General features: G+C 49.3%; 1 protein-coding gene across 7 annotated transcripts in view; it reads left to right on the top strand.

Moving 5' to 3' along the window:
* Positions 1-366: 366 nt before the first annotated feature.
* The window catches only part of PAX7 (paired box 7), a 177,090-nt gene continuing 156,746 nt past the window's right edge, over positions 367-20,710 (top strand). Inside the window, exons 1-5 of one of the 7 annotated variants that reach the window (XM_075906833.1) lie at positions 367-791; positions 920-1,016; positions 3,101-3,336; positions 4,216-4,345; positions 5,897-6,031. In XM_075906833.1, coding sequence (XP_075762948.1) covers positions 932-1,016; positions 3,101-3,336; positions 4,216-4,345; positions 5,897-6,031 — 586 coding nt within the window. In that variant the 5' untranslated portion in view covers positions 367-791; positions 920-931. Of the gene's footprint in view, positions 1,017-3,100; positions 3,337-4,215; positions 4,346-5,896; positions 6,032-20,710 lie in introns of all 7 variants that reach the window. The other 6 variants (XM_075906834.1, XM_075906836.1, XM_075906835.1 and 3 more) reach the window with 6 other exon arrangements.

The following is a 20,710-nucleotide window of genomic DNA, read 5'->3' on the forward strand; positions in this document are numbered from 1 at the left end:
TTACTGAGCCTTTACTGGGGCCAAACTCCCCTGGGCATCTTGGTTGCCTGTTAGCATCTCTCAAGACACGCCAGGGGCTCGGGGCTGCCCTTCCTGGGGCTAAGCCCTTGCAGGTCCCTTCTCTGGGGGTGGAACGTGTCCCCCCTCCCGGGAGATGCTTTCCCCCAAAGCTCTCCCCCCCCCACCCCACCCTCCAGTCTGTGTTGGAAAACTCCCAGGCCAAGCCCCGGCGTGAATCCCCAACCCCAGACCAGCCCTGCGCCCCTGCGTGGGGAAGCTGCGTGCTGCCATTGGTCCCTCCGCCCCAAAGCAGTGCTCCTTTCCCCGCTCATGAATAAAAGAACAGCGCCGGAGCCTATCACAGCTCACTCGGGCGCTCTCTCCTGCCTCCCCAATGCGCCAAAGTTCGGCGCTTTAACAACTTCCAAACCCTCCAGCTGACATTACCCCGCGAACTCCCCCTCCCCTCCCCGCCCTCCTCTCCCGAAAACAACCACCCCCTAAGTGATCACCACACACTCACACACACACACAGCAACAACAACACCAAAATAAACCAGAAGGGAGGGGGGAATCAGTCCCCCCACAAGCCCAGCCCAGCACTGCGACCACTTGGGATGTGCCTGCTTCCCCCTCCAGTCTGTGCGCTACATTCCTGAAGAGCGTCTGCACTGGCCGGAGGAGCCACAGCAGGAAACTGTAAGAAGAATTTCGGGGGGTGACTTGCCCCCACCTTTCCCCCGGTCGGAGCAAAGATTTCTCCCTTGTGTGTTCCCAGGGCTGGGAAGAAGGTGAGTCCTTCGCCTGGCAGAAGGGAGAAGACAGAGGCGCCCTTGCAGCTCGCGGGACTTCGCTTCGCTCCGCTCAGCCCAGCAAAGGGGGGCGGCGCGGCTTTGATTTGTGTCTCTTTGGAATCCAGCCTGACTTCGGCATGGCAACTTTACCAGGGACCGTCCCCAGAATGATGCGCCCCGCGCCGGGGCAGAATTACCCCCGCACTGGGTTCCCTTTGGAAGGTAGGTCTGGAGGAACGTCTATATTTAAACTGGCTGGCTCGAGTCGTTTCTAAGCAGCTGTCTGCGGACCTTTCCCTCCCTGCACTGTCCATAATGCAACTTTAGCGTCCAGAGCGGGGATCCGAAGCCAATTCCCCGTTAACTTTTAACCATCGAGTAGGTCTTGTTTGAGTAGGTTTTTTGCAGCAGCCGGCAGTGCTAGCGTGGGATTTGGGGGTGGGGTGGGGTTCCCCACCACCACCACACACAGGCTGGCTCGTATCTCCAAAATCCCACGCCCCTAGTCTGAGTTTCTCCCAAAACTTTCTTGCTTTGTTGCCGGACGCGAGTCGCTTCGAACTTGGGAAGCGACGGAGTTGGCTTCCCAAGGACCGAAGGACACAGCCAGCCCTTGCGGAAGGTGTGTGCGTGTGAAAGGGTCCCCTGTGAATGACAATCGTGCGAGGACTGAAATAGGCCAACCTGCAGCGTCTGGGGAAGGTTGGGGGGCTTTTTAGCTCATTAAAGGCCCCTAGAGCTGTCAGATTAGGAGTGTCGTTCCCCCCACCTCTCGGCGTTGCTGCATTAAATTCTCGATTTATCCGCCCTTGCATTGTGTGTGTGTGTGCACATTACCTTTATTAAAATTATTTCTGCCCAACCTGCTGGCTGTGTGGCAGAGGCAAAATTAGCGCGGGACCCCTCTCCCTGCATTTATTAAACCCGGGAAAGGCAGGCAAGCCGTGATCAAGTGGCTAAGCGAAAACCGATGGAAACCCACGCAGGCTGCAAAACACACAAGCTAGTGAGATTTGCTGAAGTGCTTTTCTGTAGCAAATGAAGTAAAGCAGACGGCAAGAGATAGGATCAAAGGATTACAACAATATTTGCACAACATGACTGGGAATAATGAAAAGAGAGAGGGGCCGGTGATTTTAGTACCTCTTGAATGTAAAATTGGCCACTCGAGTGTTATCTGTCGATAATGATGTATCCAGAGAGGGCTGGCCGAGTGACTTTGAATTAGTGGTGCATGATTCTTATTAAATCGTGCGGCAATTTCTGGAAAAGACTCTTCTTTCCAAAGAGAAACTCGGCCTCCCGCCTCGGCTGCCTCACCTCCCACCGTCACCTCTTCGCAAATTATGCAGCTGAGTTCTTCGGTCTTTTCGAGACTGTGAAATTGTATTAATCTGCAAGATATACATTGCAAGATATTAAACCCATTGAGGGTATCAGATCCGGATTAGAAAGCCCGCTGCCCCCACAATTCGGTGGAGGTTGTATTAGGATTCTGTGACTAATGCGAGCTCAGCGCCGGGTGTTAAAACGGGTCCCATGCAAAAGAACCAACAATTTGCTATGCCAGTTTGCGGTGAAAAAAAAGACGGTTTCCGTTGCGTTGCTTCCTTGAAATTAACAAAAAAATATCCCCTTCCCCTGTATACATAAAGCAAAGAAAGCGACAGAGGTCATTTCCATAGTTTGATTTTTTTAATGGACTTTTCTGGGATTTGGAGCAGGGATTAAAATAGCGCAAGGAAACTTAAAAAACCAGTTGTACACACCGTTGCATGTCGGAGCTAGGTTCGTCCGTTTGCAGTCTCGTTTTACAATAGGGGGCTAAACAGCCGTCTAACGTGATCGATCAGACATTGGTCGTTGGGAGAGGGGGCAGAAGGCTTGTTATGTATGGATAGAAAAACGTGCGCTCGCTTCCTTGTTAAGGCTACAGAGAGCGATGTAGGCGAATCGAACTCTAGCTAAAAATTATGCCGATGAACCGAGCAAAAAAATATACACGGGGGGGGGGGGGGGGGGTGGAAATAGATGCAGATGAAAATGCAGACACCGATCTACCGAGACAGTGAGAAAGATGGAAAGATTGCTAGCAAGAAATGGAGAGAAAGGTCTGCAGCCATCCAGAGGAGTATCTGTGGCTGTAAACACAGCTGACATAGGGAAAATAGAAACACGTGGGGCTGTGTATGGTGCAGGGAAATGAACAGGCACAGAGGCAGACGAGACGGTCTAAGTGCAGCTACCAATGCCCCTGACTCAACTTTTCTCCGCTTTCTCTCACTCCCCCCGGTTCTGAATTCTAGTGTCGACTCCGCTGGGCCAGGGCCGTGTAAACCAGCTCGGAGGGGTGTTTATCAATGGCCGGCCTTTGCCCAATCACATCCGCCACAAGATAGTGGAGATGGCCCACCACGGCATCCGGCCCTGCGTGATCTCCAGGCAGCTCCGAGTCTCCCATGGCTGCGTCTCCAAAATCCTTTGCAGGTATCAGGAGACCGGCTCCATCCGCCCCGGAGCGATCGGCGGGAGCAAACCCAGGGTGAGTGCAAAGCCAAGCCGGGGCACCTCCAGCCGGGCACTGGGGGCTCACAGCTCGGACCCCGCGGCTGTGGAAGCCAATGGAAACAAATAGCTCCCCCTCCGATTGGCTTCCACGGCAGCAGGATCGGGCTCTGACTGTCCAGTGTCCCCCCACCCCGTTCCCGGTGCAATTGCCATCAACTCCGATTTCCAGTGCAGTCCGGGCACAGTATCCCCCCCCCCCCAGTGCGCAGGCCCCCCAAAGCTGAACGCAGAAACCAAGAGGCGCCTTTGCCTCCCAGTTTAAAGGCCTTGTTTTGAGGAAATGAATATGTAGGGGGCGGGGAGCTGGGGGGGGGGGTGGTAAGAAAGCGACAATTTGCAGGATCCAGCGGGCAGAAAGCTGCGCGGCGCGGCAGGCTATGAATAAATTAGAATGATTCCCCGCACGCAACAAGTGGCGCGCGCTGACGCATTGGCTTCGGTCCCCGGTGCAGCCCGGTTGCATTTCAGGGAGGGGGATGCATCGGAGCGCGGGGTGCATGTGTGAACTCAGGTCCCCACAATAGATCCCCCTCCCCCAGACGCACCATACATCCACCCTCGGGACTTTCAAGCCACGAGCTCTTTGCGACAAAAGAACCTTTGGCCTCCAGGTGTTTCTTGGAGAGGAGGGGAAGGGAGGTATATGGGCAGATCCTCCCCCCCCCCCCCCCGATTTACTTAGAATGTACCATCTTTCTTGTTAGACCGGCATAGTGACCTCGGTGGGGAAACCCAGTCTAGGAAAGTCCGTGGTTCTTTTTTAAATTAAAAGTGATTTTTTTCTCTCTCCCCCCCCCACCTTTCTCTGCACGTGCGCCCCCCCCCACCCCATGATCGCCATTGATCACAAAAGCAGGTTGCCACTCCCGACGTGGAAAAGAAAATCGAGGAATACAAGCGAGAGAATCCAGGGATGTTTAGCTGGGAAATCCGGGACCGGCTCCTGAAGGACGGGCACTGTGACAGGAGCACTGTTCCCTCAGGTGAGAAGGCAGCTTGGCAAGCAAAACACACCCGGGGATCACAAGCCAGACAGAAATAGATCCAGGGGAATGATTATCTGCACCCCCCTCCTCAAGTTCATCCAGCGGCTACAAAACACCCTCTTGCGCCCTACGGCCAAAAAAGTTTCCACGTGGCAGTTGAGTGATGCAAGAAAACCCATGGACAGGTTCCCTAGAAAGGAACCTGGAAAGCAGGAAAGGGAGTGGAGGATTCCCACCGGAAATACGAGCCTCGGGCAAACTTTAAAGCCTTGCTCGAAAGGAGGCCCAGTTTATGACACTCTTTAGTCTTCCCCTTAGCCAAGAGCTGTGGACAGAGAGCGCCCACCAGCACCCTGGCCTGTCTTTTCTCGGGTGCCCTCCGCCCGCCCAAACTTCCCTTTCGGGGAAGTAGCACCAAAGAGTTTAAAAGAAACTAGCAGCGGGCCCGATCCTGAATTCCTGCTCCCTCTCCCTTCCAGCTCCTTTTGGCCTCGGGGAAGGAAAGCAAAGGGGAAGGCCAGCTGGATTTTCACAATAAAAAATAAAAACCGGCAAGAGATACCCAGTGTGTGTTTGTGTTGTCGAGTGTGGGACCACGGGTGGGGTGTGTGTATGGCTCTGTGTGTACAATTGTACGGTGTGCGTTTGAGATTTGCACGTGTGCGGGATAAGGGTGCCTGCCTGTGATAAACCGGGGGGTAAGAGAGGTAAGTGCTTGTACATTGATGAGTGCAAAGTGTGTGCGTGTGCTCGTGGTGACAAAGCTTGTGACTTGATGTGTGCATGCATGTGATCTGTGTGTTTGTGTAAGAGTCCATGACAATGTGAGACATTCGCCTGTATTGCTGTGTTTGTGTTTATTCCTGAGTGAGGGGGCCGATTTTTTTGTATGTTTGTGTGCAGATCTGTGAGTCTATATTTAAATTGGTTAGCCCAGTGTGTGTGTCTTAACCTGTGCGTGTATGTTACCCCGATGTATTTTTTCTGGGTTTATTTTGTGTTTGGTTTATTTGTGTGTATGTATGTATGTATAGATCTGGGTTTGTGGTGTGTGTGTAGTTTGTGTCTGTATGTATAGATCTGGATTGGAGGGTGTAGTTTGTGTGTGTGTATAGATCTGGGTTGGGGGTGTAGTTTGTGGATGTATGTATATATCTGGGTTGGGGGGTGTAGTTTGTGGATGTGTGTATATATCTGGGTTGGGGGGTGTAGTTTGTGGATGTATGTATATATCTGGGTTGGGGGGTGTAGTTTGTGGATGTATGTATATATCTGGGTTGGGGGGTGTAGTTTGTGGATGTATGTATATATCTGGGTTGGGGGGTTTAGTTTGTGGATGTATGTATAGATCTGGGTTGGGGGGTGTAGTTTGTGTCTGTACATAAAAAAAACTTGGTTAGGGGTGTAGTTTGTGTCCCTTGCACGTGTTTGCCACCTCGCTGCATAACTTGGCTTTCCTTGTGGCTCAACTTTGTCATGTGTCTCTGCCGGCTTCCCCCCGGTTTCCAACCCGGCTTATATTTGCTCTTTTGTCTTTGACTGTCTGAGGTTTAGTGAGTTCGATTAGCCGGGTGCTAAGAATCAAGTTCGGGAAGAAAGAGGAGGAGGAGGACTGCGACAAGAAAGAGGAAGACGGGGAGAAGAAAGCCAAGCACAGCATAGACGGCATCTTGGGGGACAAAGGTAACTCGAGTCGAGGGGCAGCTAGACTTCGCTGTCCCGCCGGCATTAAGCGCCGCTTGCTTTCTATTGGCACTTGCCGAAACTGGGTTTGGCCGGGACCTGATGTCACTGGAGTTAGGGGCGAAATTCAGTAAAAGCGGGATGGAGCCTGCGCCTGCAAATGTCCACCCCATGGCTTGCCCTCCCTTGGAGGGCTTCAGCATTTCATAAATCAATAGCCATATCAAAAGGCAGCGGCTCTATACTACAGTGCTGGAGACCAGCTTTGGAGCAAGGATCCCGCCTCCTCCACCCACCCACCCACCCACCCTTTTTTTTATTATTATTTCCATCACCCCCGGGTTTAAAAAACAAAATTAGATCAGACACGAGCTGTCCCCAGGGCCCTTTCTAAAAGATCTAAGAGGAAACCAGACACATGGAGAGCAAGGCCTTAATGAAACTGTGGGTAGAAAGGCGCTTGGAGGGGGTGGGGGAGGCGTGGGGTTTTAATGTGATACCTGATTACATTTCGCCCCTTCTCCAACGGCCGGAAAAGAGATGTTGGCATTTTGCTCGCAGTCACTGTGGATCAATTATTTATAGAGAAGGGAGGGAGGAATCAGAGATTCCTAAATGAATTTGTTAAACAGATTTTTCTCCTGCTCTCTAAGTGGTCCCCTGAAACTCTGGCTGACAGTTGAGGGATTGGGGCAATCAATATCAATTAGAGAGGCTGGGATAGTTTCTCCTTTTGGGCACCAGCAAAAGCGCCGGGGCTAACCAGGGAGAGAGACCCATGATGCTCAGATAAAGAGCAGCCAGAAATCTCCCCTGAAAAACCATCGGTTGGTGTTGGGGGGGAAGGCCAGTGGGGTGTGGAGGGTGGGAAGGGTTCTGAAATATTTGTTGAAATCTCCCGTCTTCGGTTTCCTCTCGCGGGTTTCGGTAAGAACACCGGAGCAGACTGTAAACTTTTCTAAACGTATCAGTTCTTGTGTCCTGCGAAGCTGGGGGGGGGGGGGGGGAGAGGGGGGAGAGGAGTTTGCAGAAACAAAATGTTTGCAGCTAAAGTGTTTGTCCATTTTGATTCGTTCTTGGACTCTCCCCCTGCCCCCCAAAAATGCCAGTGCAAGTGAATGAGACAAGTAGGAGAAAGGTGTAAACAGCATGAAGTGGATGTTGGGTAAATAAAAAGTTTGGGAGAGGAACGCGAGTATCCGTTTCACTGTCTGTATTTCTTTCCCACCTACATTAATCTTGCCGAAAGGATGAGGGTCCTTCTTCACTAAAAGGAAAAGAGAAAGATCGGGGTTGGGATTTCTTCCAGTCAGGATACGTTCGTCTTTTAAATAATGAACTAGATCCTAACTCATTAGCGGCAGGGGGTGGAGAGAAACCTGTGTGTGTGTTTGAAGGGAAATTCGCCTTTTTTTTTTAAGTCAGAGATCTCGCCCGCTTTCTGTGGAAAGGTGTAAATGTAGGAAAACCTTCGAACGGGGTTTTTCAGAAGGATTTCAACCATTGTCTATAAATAGGTAAAAAGGTTTGTAGCCTGACAAAATGCAACTTCGTTTATGTTTGGTTGGCTGTGTTTCAAAAAGAATCGTTGATTTGGTTTTTTGGTTGGTTTTTAAGAGATTGCGGTTTCTTTGGATCATTTGCAGTAATATTTAGCGATCGAGTTTAGGGTGAGAGAGAAAATAGTTATTTTCTGCCACAAGCACATCTGAAAATTTGTATGTGGAAGTCTTGCAATTTTTCCCCCACTGGCTATAAAATTTCCCCGGTCTGAGACAATGCGGATGTCTTGGAACACTGAAATCCAGCGGTTTTGTTTGTAAAGGGGGGAAGGGTAAAACGGGCAAACAAAAAGCTTCCAAGTGTCAGTATCAAACATTGGTCTAAGTTTGAAATAAAGGTGTACAAAAGGGGGTGCTTTAAGGATCCGATCCTCTCTTTTTTTTTCCAACCTTGAAGATGAACTTCACTTACAAAGACCTTCAAGTCTATTGAATCTTTATAGGCAAAAGATTCCTGGCCACAAAAGCAAACAGTTTAAAAAAAAAATCTAGGCTGCCTTTTAAAAAAATGGAGTAAAGGGTGGGGGCAGGGACCGTTGTCCATTCTCATTCAAAATTCTGCAGGGAGGAGAAAAAGTTTGGACAAAGGGCCAAGGACGGGAAGAAAAGGAGATAAATTATTCAAAACTCCCTGCTGTTAGATAGTTTTGTAATATTATAGTGCCGTCTGTTGGAAAAAGGCGAGCCGTTGGAAGTTGCAAAATGTTTCTTGTGATTTGGAAATAGCCAATGCTCATTTGCAAATCAGACCTATTGTGTGTGAGATTTTTTTTCCCCTTGCGATATTTGCTAAGGATTTTAGTGCGAGCCGATTGCGTACAAAATTAATGCACGAGCTCGTAAGAAAGCTGCAAAATAGTTTCCCTGTTCCCTTCCCCCCAAAAAAAAGAAGAATGAAAGGTGAAAATATTAATATTAATTTCAATCAGCAAATAAATACGCATTCTTTATTCTCCAGGGACAATGTCATGATCAAAGAAAAGCGTGCTCCCCGATTTATTTAGGGGGGGGAACCCACTTTCAGTCGAGTGCGAATTGTGGCCCATTTCGGGATTTTAAAGCAAGCTAAACAAACGGTGAGCTTAGAAGACACCCAACACACACACACCGCTGGTCCACTCCGTGCCGGCTTCGCATTTCACCGCAGAAGGGCCCTGGTTCTGAGCCTTCTTTTCCCAGCGGAGACTGACTCTGAAAGCGCAGGGGACCCGAGCCGGCTGCCCAGGTCTTGAAAAGAAACACAGCCCCGCAGCAGAAATATGGAAGTAGGCGCAACCGCCATTTGTTTTAGGGGACCAAGTAGGAGGCCCGTGTGCTTGGGCTATGGAAGTTGTGTTTGTGTCCAGGGGCTGATCTCATGCATTCAACCAAGCTTTAGACTAATGGGAGGCGATTTTTAAAAACCAAATCTCCTCACACTCTATACATCTTTTTTTAGTGCAAAGAAGTTTTAAATGCCCCTTCCTTAAAGTAACTATCAACACGAAAAAGAAAGAAAGAAAGAAAGAAAGAAAGAAAGAAAGAAAGAAAGATACAACCTGTCTCATTTTTAATAATCTTTAGAGATTTCACCTCCATGTAACCCAACTTGCAACTTTTTTTAACGACTGACAATCTTTTGGCACGAGTGCCTGCAGTTTTTTCAAATAGAGCCACAAAAGGCTCTGGTCTTGATTAAAAAAAATGCTGTGGGGGGAGGGGGGGAGGAAAAGAAAGGGAAAAAAGAAAACGGGGGAGAACTTTGTTTTGGGGCTTTTTCCTCGTGACAAATGCCTTTGCTCTATTTGTGGACTCTCCTCGCGGGGAGCCGGAGGAAGACAGCCCTAAATGCTCTCTCTTTTTAAGTGTTAAAGAAAGATTCCACCCTGCGCCTGTTTCTTTCTATCATCTGCTTGGCATTTAATAATGTTAAGACTTATTAGAGCTGGTAATGAAAACTGTGGCGGCTGAATAGGGAGCTGTGTTGGAGAGGGGTGTAATAGCTCCGAGGCATGCTAAGAAATGTATTTATCCCCAATCAGTGCTCACTCTCTGAGTTCCAAGCACAAACGTTAAGTTGAAGGGTTTTAAGGCAGATTAAATTGAGCCTTTATTTCTCTGCACTTTCATCTTTAAACGGCTCACTCCAGCTAGCCCTGGGCATATATTCATGAGACTTCACTTATTTTTTTTTAGCCTTGTTAAAACCAAGTTATTATTTTTGTTGTTATTTATTGTTGTTATTGGGGTGCATGAGGGAGTGTCACGTGGGACCTGTAAGTTGGACCTGGTTCCATGCGGAGCGTTTGTGGAGCAGAGAAGATGAGTATGGCCGCAACCAAAAGTTTAGGGTGTGGGGAAGATGCCTAGTATTTAATGAAGAAAGGGAGGGGGCCAAGGCCTCATGAAAACGAGGAAATGGTATTAATTGCAGCCAAGCGTGGAAACGGAAGCGAAGGGGTTACGGTTACTGTGTGCAGTATTTATCCATGCAAGGCATGGCCAGAACTGACCAGGTAAAAATCCTTGTGAGCTTTGCGTGTGTGATTTAGTTGGACATATTTTCCCCTTCTATCGTCTGGTCAGTTTCACACACGCGGGCTGACTTCACCTGCGCCGTTTACAATGGCAAAGAGCACGTGTGGACAATATTTAACCCCCCCTGAGCGATGTGTAGGTATACACACGAGTCATACGGATGTGTGTGTGCCTGAACACTGGGCTACAGTCTGAGGCAGGAAGGTCTGTGTGAAATATTTAATTATATCATCAAATAGGCTTAAGAAATTGACCAAGTTACAGCAAGAGTAGTCTGCGCGGAGGTGGGTTCTCTGTGGGTGTGTATGTTTCAGAGAGGCGGGGGGGGGCTTCAAAAATGGATCAATACCTGCATTTGGCTATTGCAAAAGATCCAGAAACCAAAGCTATGGGGGCGAAAAGGAGAACGGCAAAAGAGGTTTTTCGAAGGACAGAAAACGGGGCGGAACCGTGCACAGGTGTGACCGTGAGCGAGGGAAAGGGGGAGGCGAGAGAACTTGGACACTTCCAATTCAAGGTGGTAACAATTTAATTTGGCAGCAGCAATCGCAGCTAATGTGGTTTTCGGAGGCTCGCGACACTGAAGGAAGCTGTTCTGATTGTGTGTACAAGGACCTGCCAAATGTAATTAGGCTCCGGGGGAGTGAATGAATGAGGAGAAAGAGGGGACTCCTTCCCCCTCGCCCCCACCCCTTTCTCGGCTACATTTTTTTGCTGTCACACCTGGAAAGCGGGATTGTTTGCCTGGGTCGGAGATGGGGAGGGGCGGGTTCCAGGCGGTTTATCAGCCCGCAATCTGCATTGATTTAAAACCAACAAGAGCCTTCTCTGTCAATGTATGTTTAGAAGGGAAAGGGAACAGACTCTTCATCAAATCAAGGGATTACCTAAGGTTGGCAATCTAATCAAACAGAGACCAGGCGGGATTTGTGAGTGTTCGGAGTGGGATCAGCTCTGATAATGGGGGGCAGGAAAAAAGATAGGATGGTGTCAGGCAATTCGTTGGCTTTAGGCTCAGTTATTCTGTGCATATTTCAGTGAGGAGAGAGAGAGGGGGGAAAAACCAGGGAGAGAAGAGGGGGGGCGGAGAGAGTCTATGTGTGAGCACACACAGAGCTTACATGTCACAAAAAAAGCTGAGACAAATGAGGTACAACAATAAACACAGATAACAATTACAAAGGCAAACAGTGGCTTTTGGGAACAAGTAGCTGCAGAACCTGGTCTACATAAACAAAGTAGGCAAATGTTTGCAAGATAAACTCCTTCCTAAATCAAGTGTGACGGGAAGGAGAGAAGAGAGGAGGAGAGATAAGGTTGCAGTGGGAATAAACGAGTATAATCTAATACAAGACACTTTTAAGAAACAAACTTAAGACAAGGATGCGGGGAGAGGGAAGGGGGGTCAATTATACAGCAGGAAGGGGAATAATATAAGGAAGATGTTTATAATCCAGCATTTTGGGTGGGGGTAGGCATGGCTTTAATATGAAGCAGATAGTCCATGATTTGGGGCGGAGGGTTTAGGTTCGATTATAAACCAGGAAAAAAAGTAAGACAATAGAAGGAATAGGTATTTATAAGCCATGGGTTGCGTTTGTGTGGGAGGATGGATCCACTCAATTATAGGGCAGGAAGAATAGAAGTCAGATGCATCTGACCTAGGCCATGGAGCAAGCCTCTGGCCCCCAAATATTTTTTTCAACAGTTTAGGGCTGTGGGAACGGGGCGTCTGATGACCTATACTGTATATTATATACGTGGCTCCATCGAAACGAGCGTTGTAAATAAGGGAAGGGAGATGTCTGGAGTGTGGTTAAAGGAATTAGGTATTTACCCGTTTGAAATAAGCCTGGTATAAAAGAGAGCGAGAGGGAGACATTGAAAAGATGAGACGGGAGAACACTTCAAACGAATTCATCATCTGGAGTGGTGCAGGGGAGATTTAGAGACAGTATTGGGAAGTTATTTAGATATTAATAACATATTTTCCTGAGGCGTCAGGAGTGCCTCCATACGCACTTTTTTCTCGCAGCTATTTGGCTGGGTGAAATATGGGAGACCCAAATGTTGGGAAGAGATAACACAATCAGCCTAGCCCTGGTCCTGTGACTGCATCATAGCATTAAACCCGGATTAACCTCCCCTCCCCCCCGCCCCCAGCTTTCCAAATTTTTCAGTGGAATTTCCATGGCCGGATTTTCAAGCACATCTAACACTAGCCTGAACGCTGTAAGGGACTTAGGGGGGACTCGGGGTGTGGGAATGTGTGTGTGTGTGGGGGGGGGGGGTTACCTCGCTGCGAAGTACCTTTGTTACACACGAAATAAGCTAACAAGGGGGCGTCTAGAAAGCTGAACTTTTGGGCTCGTATGGACCGGCGCTCTGCTCTCGCAACCGGTCCTTGCAGAGCGCGCCTGCCCGCTGGATTTTGCGTGGTCATTTGAAAATCGCTGTAGGCGCCGGCTTGCGGGCTAGCCGTCGGCTGGGGAGTCTGGGGCGAGCGACCCTTCCAAGGAAGAGAGAGACCGTAACCGTGAATCCCAACCAACCCTGCCACCCCTGAAATCCTTGGGTGCAGCAGTGAAGAGCTTTTCCAGGCGGACTGCCTCGGCGGTTGCCAAAATGCTCGTCCTGGCTAGAGGAACGTCCCTAGCACTGGGGAGGGGCGGACAGGTGCGTTGGCTAAACTCCCCCCCCCCCCCGTGCTGATCCGCACAGGCTGGGGAAAAGCCCCGAGCGCCCGCGGGAACAGCTGGGCTCGGGGGTTTATTTTCTGACCCATCAGAAGCGCCAGCAATGCAGGGCTGACGTGGCTGCTAGGGACCAGCTCGCATCTGCTTCCCTCTTGTCTTTCAGTTCGCAAGGACAGTTGGGGTAGGTGGGGGGGCGTGATTAAGCCCCCTAAGAAGACCCAGGAAGATGCAAATTATTATGTTGGAAGAGCTGGTAGGGACCCTCTCGGTCTCGCAAGACTGGAGTTGTCAGGGGAGAGGCGGCGAGTGGGGGGGGGGGGAGAGAAGAAGAGAAAAAGTAGGTGAGGAAAAGTCGAGGCAGCTCGAGGAAATTGAGAAGCTTAGACACTTTGATCCTTGGATGCTTTTCCTTATCAGAAACATTTGTGGTGACACCGGTACAAAGAAAGTTCATCATATTACAGACAGCGAGGGCTGTTCGCAGGAATCACTCCCTGTTAATTAGCAGGCGCTCTGTCTTGTGGGACGCACTAGATCTGAGGGTACATATTGCTGGCTTGGCTGGTCCTGTGATGCATTGTTGAAAAGGGGCCACTTCGGTGCCTGGTCCCTGCAGGGCTAGTCAAAGAAGCCGGAGAATTTCGGGGTGTGTGTGAGAAGGAGACGCGCTCTTCTTCCTGCTCATTCATAAAATAGTCGCACGGAAGGGACGCATCTTTGCTCATTCATTGTGTGTGTGTGTAATTATAACATAGACGTAAACCCTTCCAGGCGGTTCTGCTCTGGTCACTTGCACCCCCGTGGTCCTGGTTTTTGCTATTTTTTTTTTAGTGATTACAAAGTGCTTTAACAAAAACCCTCCAATCTACACAGTCTCTCCTCTTTCTAGTTCTTGTTTTTTCTTCCCTGGGAGATGACAACCAGGGGGGCTGGGGTTAAGTTTTATAGCCCTCCTCCCCCCCGCGTTGGAACAGAAATAGCATGCCGAAAGGGAACTCTTCTTGCAGCCTCTCCGGGCTCCATCTGCCCCGGACCTGCTGCGGCAAGATCCTCACGCGAACGGGGTTACTTAAAAGAGGCGCACTCAGGAAGTGGGCACCTCCATAGGCCCAAATGTCCCCCGGGGACACCCACGCTCAGCTCCTGCCTTTGAATCATGCAAGCCTCATCAAGCCCCGCACCGCAAGGAAACTGACCAGGGGCGCTCTAGATAGCCTGGTGAGGTGCAGAGGCGATTGTGGGAGCCAGGCGTCGGAAGGGGAAGATCAAACTACTTTATATAGATATATAGATACACACACACACACACACACACACACACACAATATACACACACACACAGAGTCCGCTTGAAGTCTTCTGTCCTCTGCCCCCAGCCCCCAGGGCTCCGCAACCCTTCTGGATTTTCACTCTCTTCTGTTTTTTTGTGTCTGTTTCTAAAATTGGAAGGAAGCCCTTCGCCTGACCCTAGCGTAGAATCACCAAGGGCAGAGCTCTTTTGCAAGGGTCCTTTCTCGGTTGAGGTCCAGAAGCTGGGGGGGGGGAGGGAGGAGACCCTCTAAGAGTCTTTTAGCCTTCACTGGCTTCTTTGTCTGAAGACCCTAGAGACCGCAGATCAAAGTGACCTGGTCGCTTCGTTAAAAAGGCAGAGGGGGAGGGGAGGAGAGTAGCAAACTAGTTATGAAACTCCCAAGGGTTGGCTTCTCCCGTGGATTTCCCCGAGATTCTGGGCTGCGTTGGAGTTGGGGGTGCTCGGGATTTCTCAACACCCAAAGCAAAAAAGACTGCCGTCGGGAGCTGGTTTTATTTCTTTCCAGGATCAAGGGAGGTTTTCTTCCGCACATCGTCGCATTGGGAGAGGCGGTGGATTTCTAATAGATTTGATTCCTCCTCTTCCCCTCCCCCCAACTCCCCTTTTTATAATTGTCATCATGACTAAGTGTTGGAAATGGGAAATGAGGTCCAATGTTTAATCATGCTAATAAATTCCGCTCCCAGACTTCTTCCTAAATTGTGTGTTGCCAGAACGCCTTTTAATCATGCGTTTGTTTCAGTCCCCTGGCGCCTTCCCCTGGAAAATGCTCCACTCAAAAACTTTAGGGTTTTTTATTATTATTTTATTTTTCTATTCTCCAGTGACCAGCTGGCAAAAGAACTAGAGGGGGGAAAATCTTCTCCCTGACCTATTGAAATTTACATTTTAGTCCAAATCTGGAGTGGGCGAAAAAAGTCAAAAGCTGATTACAATAATTTTGTTGGCTCCTATTATGGGGACGAATTGATTTGCATACATATTGGGAATTAAATGAGGAAAGGAAAAGTTGATTCAACAAGATTATTTAGCCTGTTTTTCAGCAACTTTCCAGCAAGTGTGTGGAGATGGGGGGAGGGAGGACTTGGGTATTTTAGACTTTCCTAAAATAGACCTAGAAAGGAGGCTGCTCAAGTTGAGTTTGAGAAGTGGGATATTTTCACATTTCATTTTTTATTTTAAGCAAACTTTTTGAAAGACAAATACATGACTGGTTTGCAGGGAATAAAGCTGAATCAATGCAGCTGGACTTCCAGGGCTTCACTTGTCCATGAAAGCTCAACAAAACTGTGCAGAGGAGGAATGATTTTTATTGACAAAGGTCTTTTTAAAAAGCGTGTGAAATATACAAAGGCCGGTTCGATTTCACAAGGCGCTCATGTCTAAACGCTAAGCAATTGTTTCCAAAGCATTTGATTGCCAGGGAAGAGAGACATTGGCATGGCCAGAGTTTTAGAGGTGGGAAGAACCCTTTCTGTCTTGTAAATTATCGCTCTCGAATGGATCAGAAGCAGAAGCGAGAATATATAGTCGAGGCGTTTGGTGACTAAAACTATATTGACTGAAATGTTGGCATTTTTTAGTTGGAGTCATTATTTCTGTGCAGCAAACTTAAGGCTTTCAAATTCTTTCAGCTCCATCCCCCGATCCGAGAAAGGATCGTGGATGCTAAAAAGCAGCCACTGGGGCTATTTGAAGCCCCATTCTGAGAGGGGAGGGGTTGGGTTGGGAATATTTGGTTTGTACCTTGTTGCTTTTTTCCTGCATTTTCTCCCTTAATCTCATTCCAACCACAAGCCCTCTCTTTTTCCTTCTGCCGAATATCCTCGCAGCGGGTAAGCAGCAATTTCCATCCCTCCAACTCCAGCAAAGAGAGCAGAAAACTTTTTTTTTTGTAATTTCTATTTATAATACCTCCCCCCCTCCCTTACTATCTTCTCTTTGTTGGAAAGAGGGGAAAGCAGTCCCTGCCTCGGAGAAATGGCTGAGAATGTCCCGGATTAAAACGAATCCGAAGAACCAATTATCCCGAAACGGATGTATTGAAGTTTGGCTGAGGGGGAGGGGGGAAGACATGTACTGTTAGAATCTCTAGTCTACTGAAGGGAACGTGATTAACGATTAATAGTGCATAGGTAAACAATCTTCCCTATTTAGCCTTGACTACAGGCTGTCCCGCAACTCTGGGTCAAGGCGATTTTTTCCCCACTGTTATCAATTGGAAAGAACAAACATTCGCTCTACCGGTCAAACCCGATCTACAGACTAATAAGGCAGCGGGGCAAATATGTAAAATCTATTTTTTTTTCAAAGAAGAGAGGTTCGCATTTGCCAGGGAGGGGAGTGCAACTACCTTACTGCTTTAAAAAAGCACCCTTCTAAGCAAGATCTTCTGTTCTTTCCTCCTCTATTGTGACTTTGTGACTTGGTCGCCTTAGTTTTTAAACTTTATACAAGGCCGAGTTGAATCCTTTTTAAATAATCTATTTCCCCTCCTTCCATCGTGGTATTTTTTCTCACTCTCTTTTCTCCCTTTAACCTTTTTTTTTTTTTTTGTCCTCCTTTCATTTGAAGTGAGCCTTTACAGCTTGCTACACTTTCTGAGTGCATCAATAGCCACTTTAGAAATACAAACAACTTTAAAGATAAAGTAACCAAACCAGAATGGGACTTTCAATGGGGGAATAGTTGTTGTCCTTTACCATGGAGTGTGCAGCCGTCTCTGCCTAATCCTGCTTTCATTTTCACCGACAAATGCCAAGAATCTATATCTGTCTCCCCACCCCTCAGGAGCCTGATTACACAACAAAAGGGCACCATTATCCTCAGAAGAAAACAGGGAGGGGACAAGGGGGCTCTAGGCTCCGAGGAAGAGGGCATCTTCAAACTATTGACTTAGTGGATGAAGTCAAGAGCAAACACGCTGAGATCTAAAAGGGGGGAAAGCAGTTTGAGGGGGGTGGGCAATCTAGCGCCCGAGAAGCCAAGGAAAAGAGCAGAATGTGCTTGAAACCGACATGGAAGTAAATGGCGAGATGGGAAGCAAAAATCAATCCTTACGGCGCAATTTTCTTTCCCCTCCGGCTTTTCCTGCAAAGTCCTGAGTTTCTCTTTTGTTTGGAAAACGTGTTTGTAACATCTCCCTTCCGCTTCTCCTCCCCGCTTCCCCCCCTCCCCCGGGCTTGGCTCGCAATCCAACCGATCTCTATTTTTGTGAGTCTGATTTCAAAGGGCGCACGCAGCCCCATCCCAAATCTTGCGCTTCATGAAACTGACAAGGAAGTAAGGGGGAGGAGGAAGGAGCAGAATTCCGCTCTGAAGACCGCGCTGTGTCGGCTCCTATCAGAATGTCAGTTTTGGAATGTGCGGAAGTGGCTGGCGACTTTTTTGGGTACCCAGCCCGAAGCAAAGAAACCAGACAGCTGAGCATCCTCCCAGTGAAAATCCGCCTCTTTGGCGTGTCTCATCGGACACCCCAAACACTAGTGTTAGCGCACTCAGATCAGGTGGGCTGCAGAGGGGTGGAAAAAGCACAGCTACCCCATCAGCACAGACACAGAGGGAAGAAGGGGGCAGATTCTGACTTCAAGTTACGCCAGAGTCAGCAGGGTGACGCGCTATAGCCTCGGCTGGAGCGAATCCGAATTCACGCCTGTTTTGATGCAGGCAGGGTGTAAACGGTTTCTCTTTTCGTGGAGTGAAAGTTGCCAGGAGTCTCTCTTTCCTTTTGCGGCGGGGGGAGACAAGAACTGGAAACAAGGCATAGCCGGGGGGAAATGCGATAAACTCGCCTTTCCCAGAAGACCTTCCAGGTCCAGTGGCTGCAAGGGCGAAGCGGCTTCTGTTCAGGTTACCTTGCTGTGTTTTGCATGAGCGCCTAATTAGTTGTTGCTGTGCAGGGATTTGCAATATGGGTTCCTAGGGTTTCCAGCCCATCCCATCCGGGACAAAAGTTATTTCGGCCTTATCTGTAATGCATCTGGGTCACCTAGGGAGAAATCAGCACCGCAGTAGCCCCACTGCCCCCTAATTACTCTTTAATCAACCCAGCACAGTGGGCCCTTGAAGAGCTCCCTCTCGGGCAAGCGCCTCAATTAAAGCATCGGCGTGCTGACACATTCTTGCGGAGGAAGGCACGGAGGCCTCTCAATCTGTCAGGCTGGACCACAGCGAGAGTTCCTTGTGCTGTAATTACAGGAGCTTTAAACCGGGAAGGAAGGGGGGGGGGGTTCGGGGATCTGCTGGTAAAACTACAACCCCGCAGACATGGAAACGGGGGGGAGGGGTCATCCTTACTTCGGTTCGCAGATCGGCAGATGCTAGGAAGTACCTCTCTAGAACCAGAAACCAAGGCTGGGCATAAGAAGGCTACTGAGGGACCCTTCCACCGATTCTGGATTCCAGGGTATCTTGCACCCCGGGTTTGATTTCTTTGAGTAGGCAGGGAGGGGTTTGGAACATGGTGTACGCTCTGAGGTGCATCCAGCCTCTGGATATTTGTTGGGCGTCCCTCGCCGTGGTCTCTAGGCGGCTCTCTTCCACTTATGGTGTGTCAGTTTCCATTTTGTGGCCAGGTCTTCAATAGTTGCTTCTCTCTGCAAGCCTAGAGGCCCTTTCCTCCTTAGGATAAGGGTTTTTTGTAGCCCTCGGTTACAGACACCTGTTGTGTTCTTAGCCTGTAAAGTCCTGGAAGCAGGAACCAGGACTTTCGCTGATGTGCCACGCCTAGCATAATGGAGCTTCTAGGTGCTATCAGGCTACAAATAACAGCAAAGACACGGGAAAGGAGTTCCGCGGAGCGGGGTGGATAGGGGAGGCTATTCTTCACTGACCTCCCTACTGACTGTTCCGGCTTCAACTTCTTTTCCACTCCAGCCCTTGAAAGAGGCCTGGAAAGTTTTCTGGCTCCGGAATCTCCCGGGCCGGCCCCACATTGGCCAGGGCGCATGCAGGACGGTAACTTTGCGACTCCCATATTTTCGAGCCATATAGAAAAAGATATTTCCCTGATCCCAGCACCGACTCGCTCCGCCTCCCTGATGCATTTTGCGACCCGCGCCTCGGAAGCAGCCCAAAGAAGTAAATGGTTCTTTTTAACCACTGGTTAAAAGCTTAATTAACCCCCCCTAAACGGATTGTTTTGAAAATTGACTTGGATGAATGGCCCGTGGGCAGAGACACGAGCTCCCGAGCCGCATCGGTGTCTGACTTGTTAACCCCGCAGAAGCAGGAGGCTGTGGGTAGGGCTGGCGCATGGTCTATACAGCGGGGCTTTTTGTCACCCCCTGCAAATAAAGGTGCCTTTGTTAGCCCTGACGGCGTGGACTTTCTGAGGCTTAATTGAATTAAGCGAAGCTCAATGGGGCTTGTAACACGGGGATGGGAGCTGCTCCTTTGAGCCAGACCCTGCTCCAAAACCCAGGGAAGTTAATGGAAGTCGCCACCTTGCCCTTTACTCCTGGGCATGACCTTGGACCAAGCTAAATGCAGCCACTAGGGGCGTCTCCCTCCCCGTTCCCCAACATAGGACTGGCCCTGAGAAAGGTCGTTGCGTTCTCTACCCCCCCGCGCCTAGGATTGGTTCCCTCCTATTTGGGGTGTGGAAGGGGAGTCGATCAAACATTGCTCGGGGCTGCGGAGGCTGCATGAACTGGACCGTCTTGGATCCGTCCTAGAGCGCAGGCGCGCCCCCCTCCCCCCCGCCTCGCCACCTGGCCCTAGTAAAGGTGACCCGACAGGCTGGGGCGGCCTTAATTATTCGCAGCACTTGGCCGAGGAGGGAGGGGGAGCAGCTTGACCTACTCAGAGCAGGGTGAAATGAAAGTTTGTTGGAAGGGGAGGAAAAGGGAAGTCGCATTTCAGAGCCATAATTAGATGTAAACAAGAATAGAGGCAGGGCTCCGTGGTCAGACAACTTGATTGTGAAGGGATTAACACCTCAGTAAACCAATAAAGGCTCCGCTTTGCTGGTAGCAGGGCTGCAGGCCAGATCGAATTTTTTAAAGCAAATCCAGGGCCAATGGGTATTTTCCCCCCTTCAGAGCTAAGACTGCGCATGGATAAATACCAGACAAGCTAGCTGCTATTTAGCCCATTGTTTGCAAACAATAGCTATGCCCAAGATTTTCAAAAGTGGCTCACGATTTTGGGGGAGGGGTCCAATTTAGAACCTTTTTTATCCCTTGAAAAGGGCCGTGTGCCCACCAAACCAGGTCCCCTCAGCCAGTGGCTCTCAGGCAGAAGTACAGCAGAGAACTTCTCAGCTCATCCAAGTATTTGCCTGCTTTCCCACCAGGCTAGCAAAGTCAGTACAAAGTACAATTTCACACAGGGGCTTGTGTATAGGGCTCTATCTATGGACTGAAATGAACTACCCTCTCTATAATCCCATTGATTTATTTACTAATTGTAGGAATGAGAACACAAACACTTTGTCAGCCGCAGTGTGGCTGCGACACTTGTATTGTTGCTTGATTTTTGTAAGCAAGTCGTTTTTAAGTGAGGTGAAACTTGGGGGTTCGCAGGACAAATCCAGTTCCTCCAAAGGGTACTGTGGTTGGGGTGGTTGAGAGCCATTGCCTTAAACCACCTC

This window comes from Pelodiscus sinensis, chromosome 23, assembly GCF_049634645.1.
Source record: "Pelodiscus sinensis isolate JC-2024 chromosome 23, ASM4963464v1, whole genome shotgun sequence".
Lineage (NCBI taxonomy): Eukaryota > Metazoa > Chordata > Testudines > Trionychidae > Pelodiscus > Pelodiscus sinensis.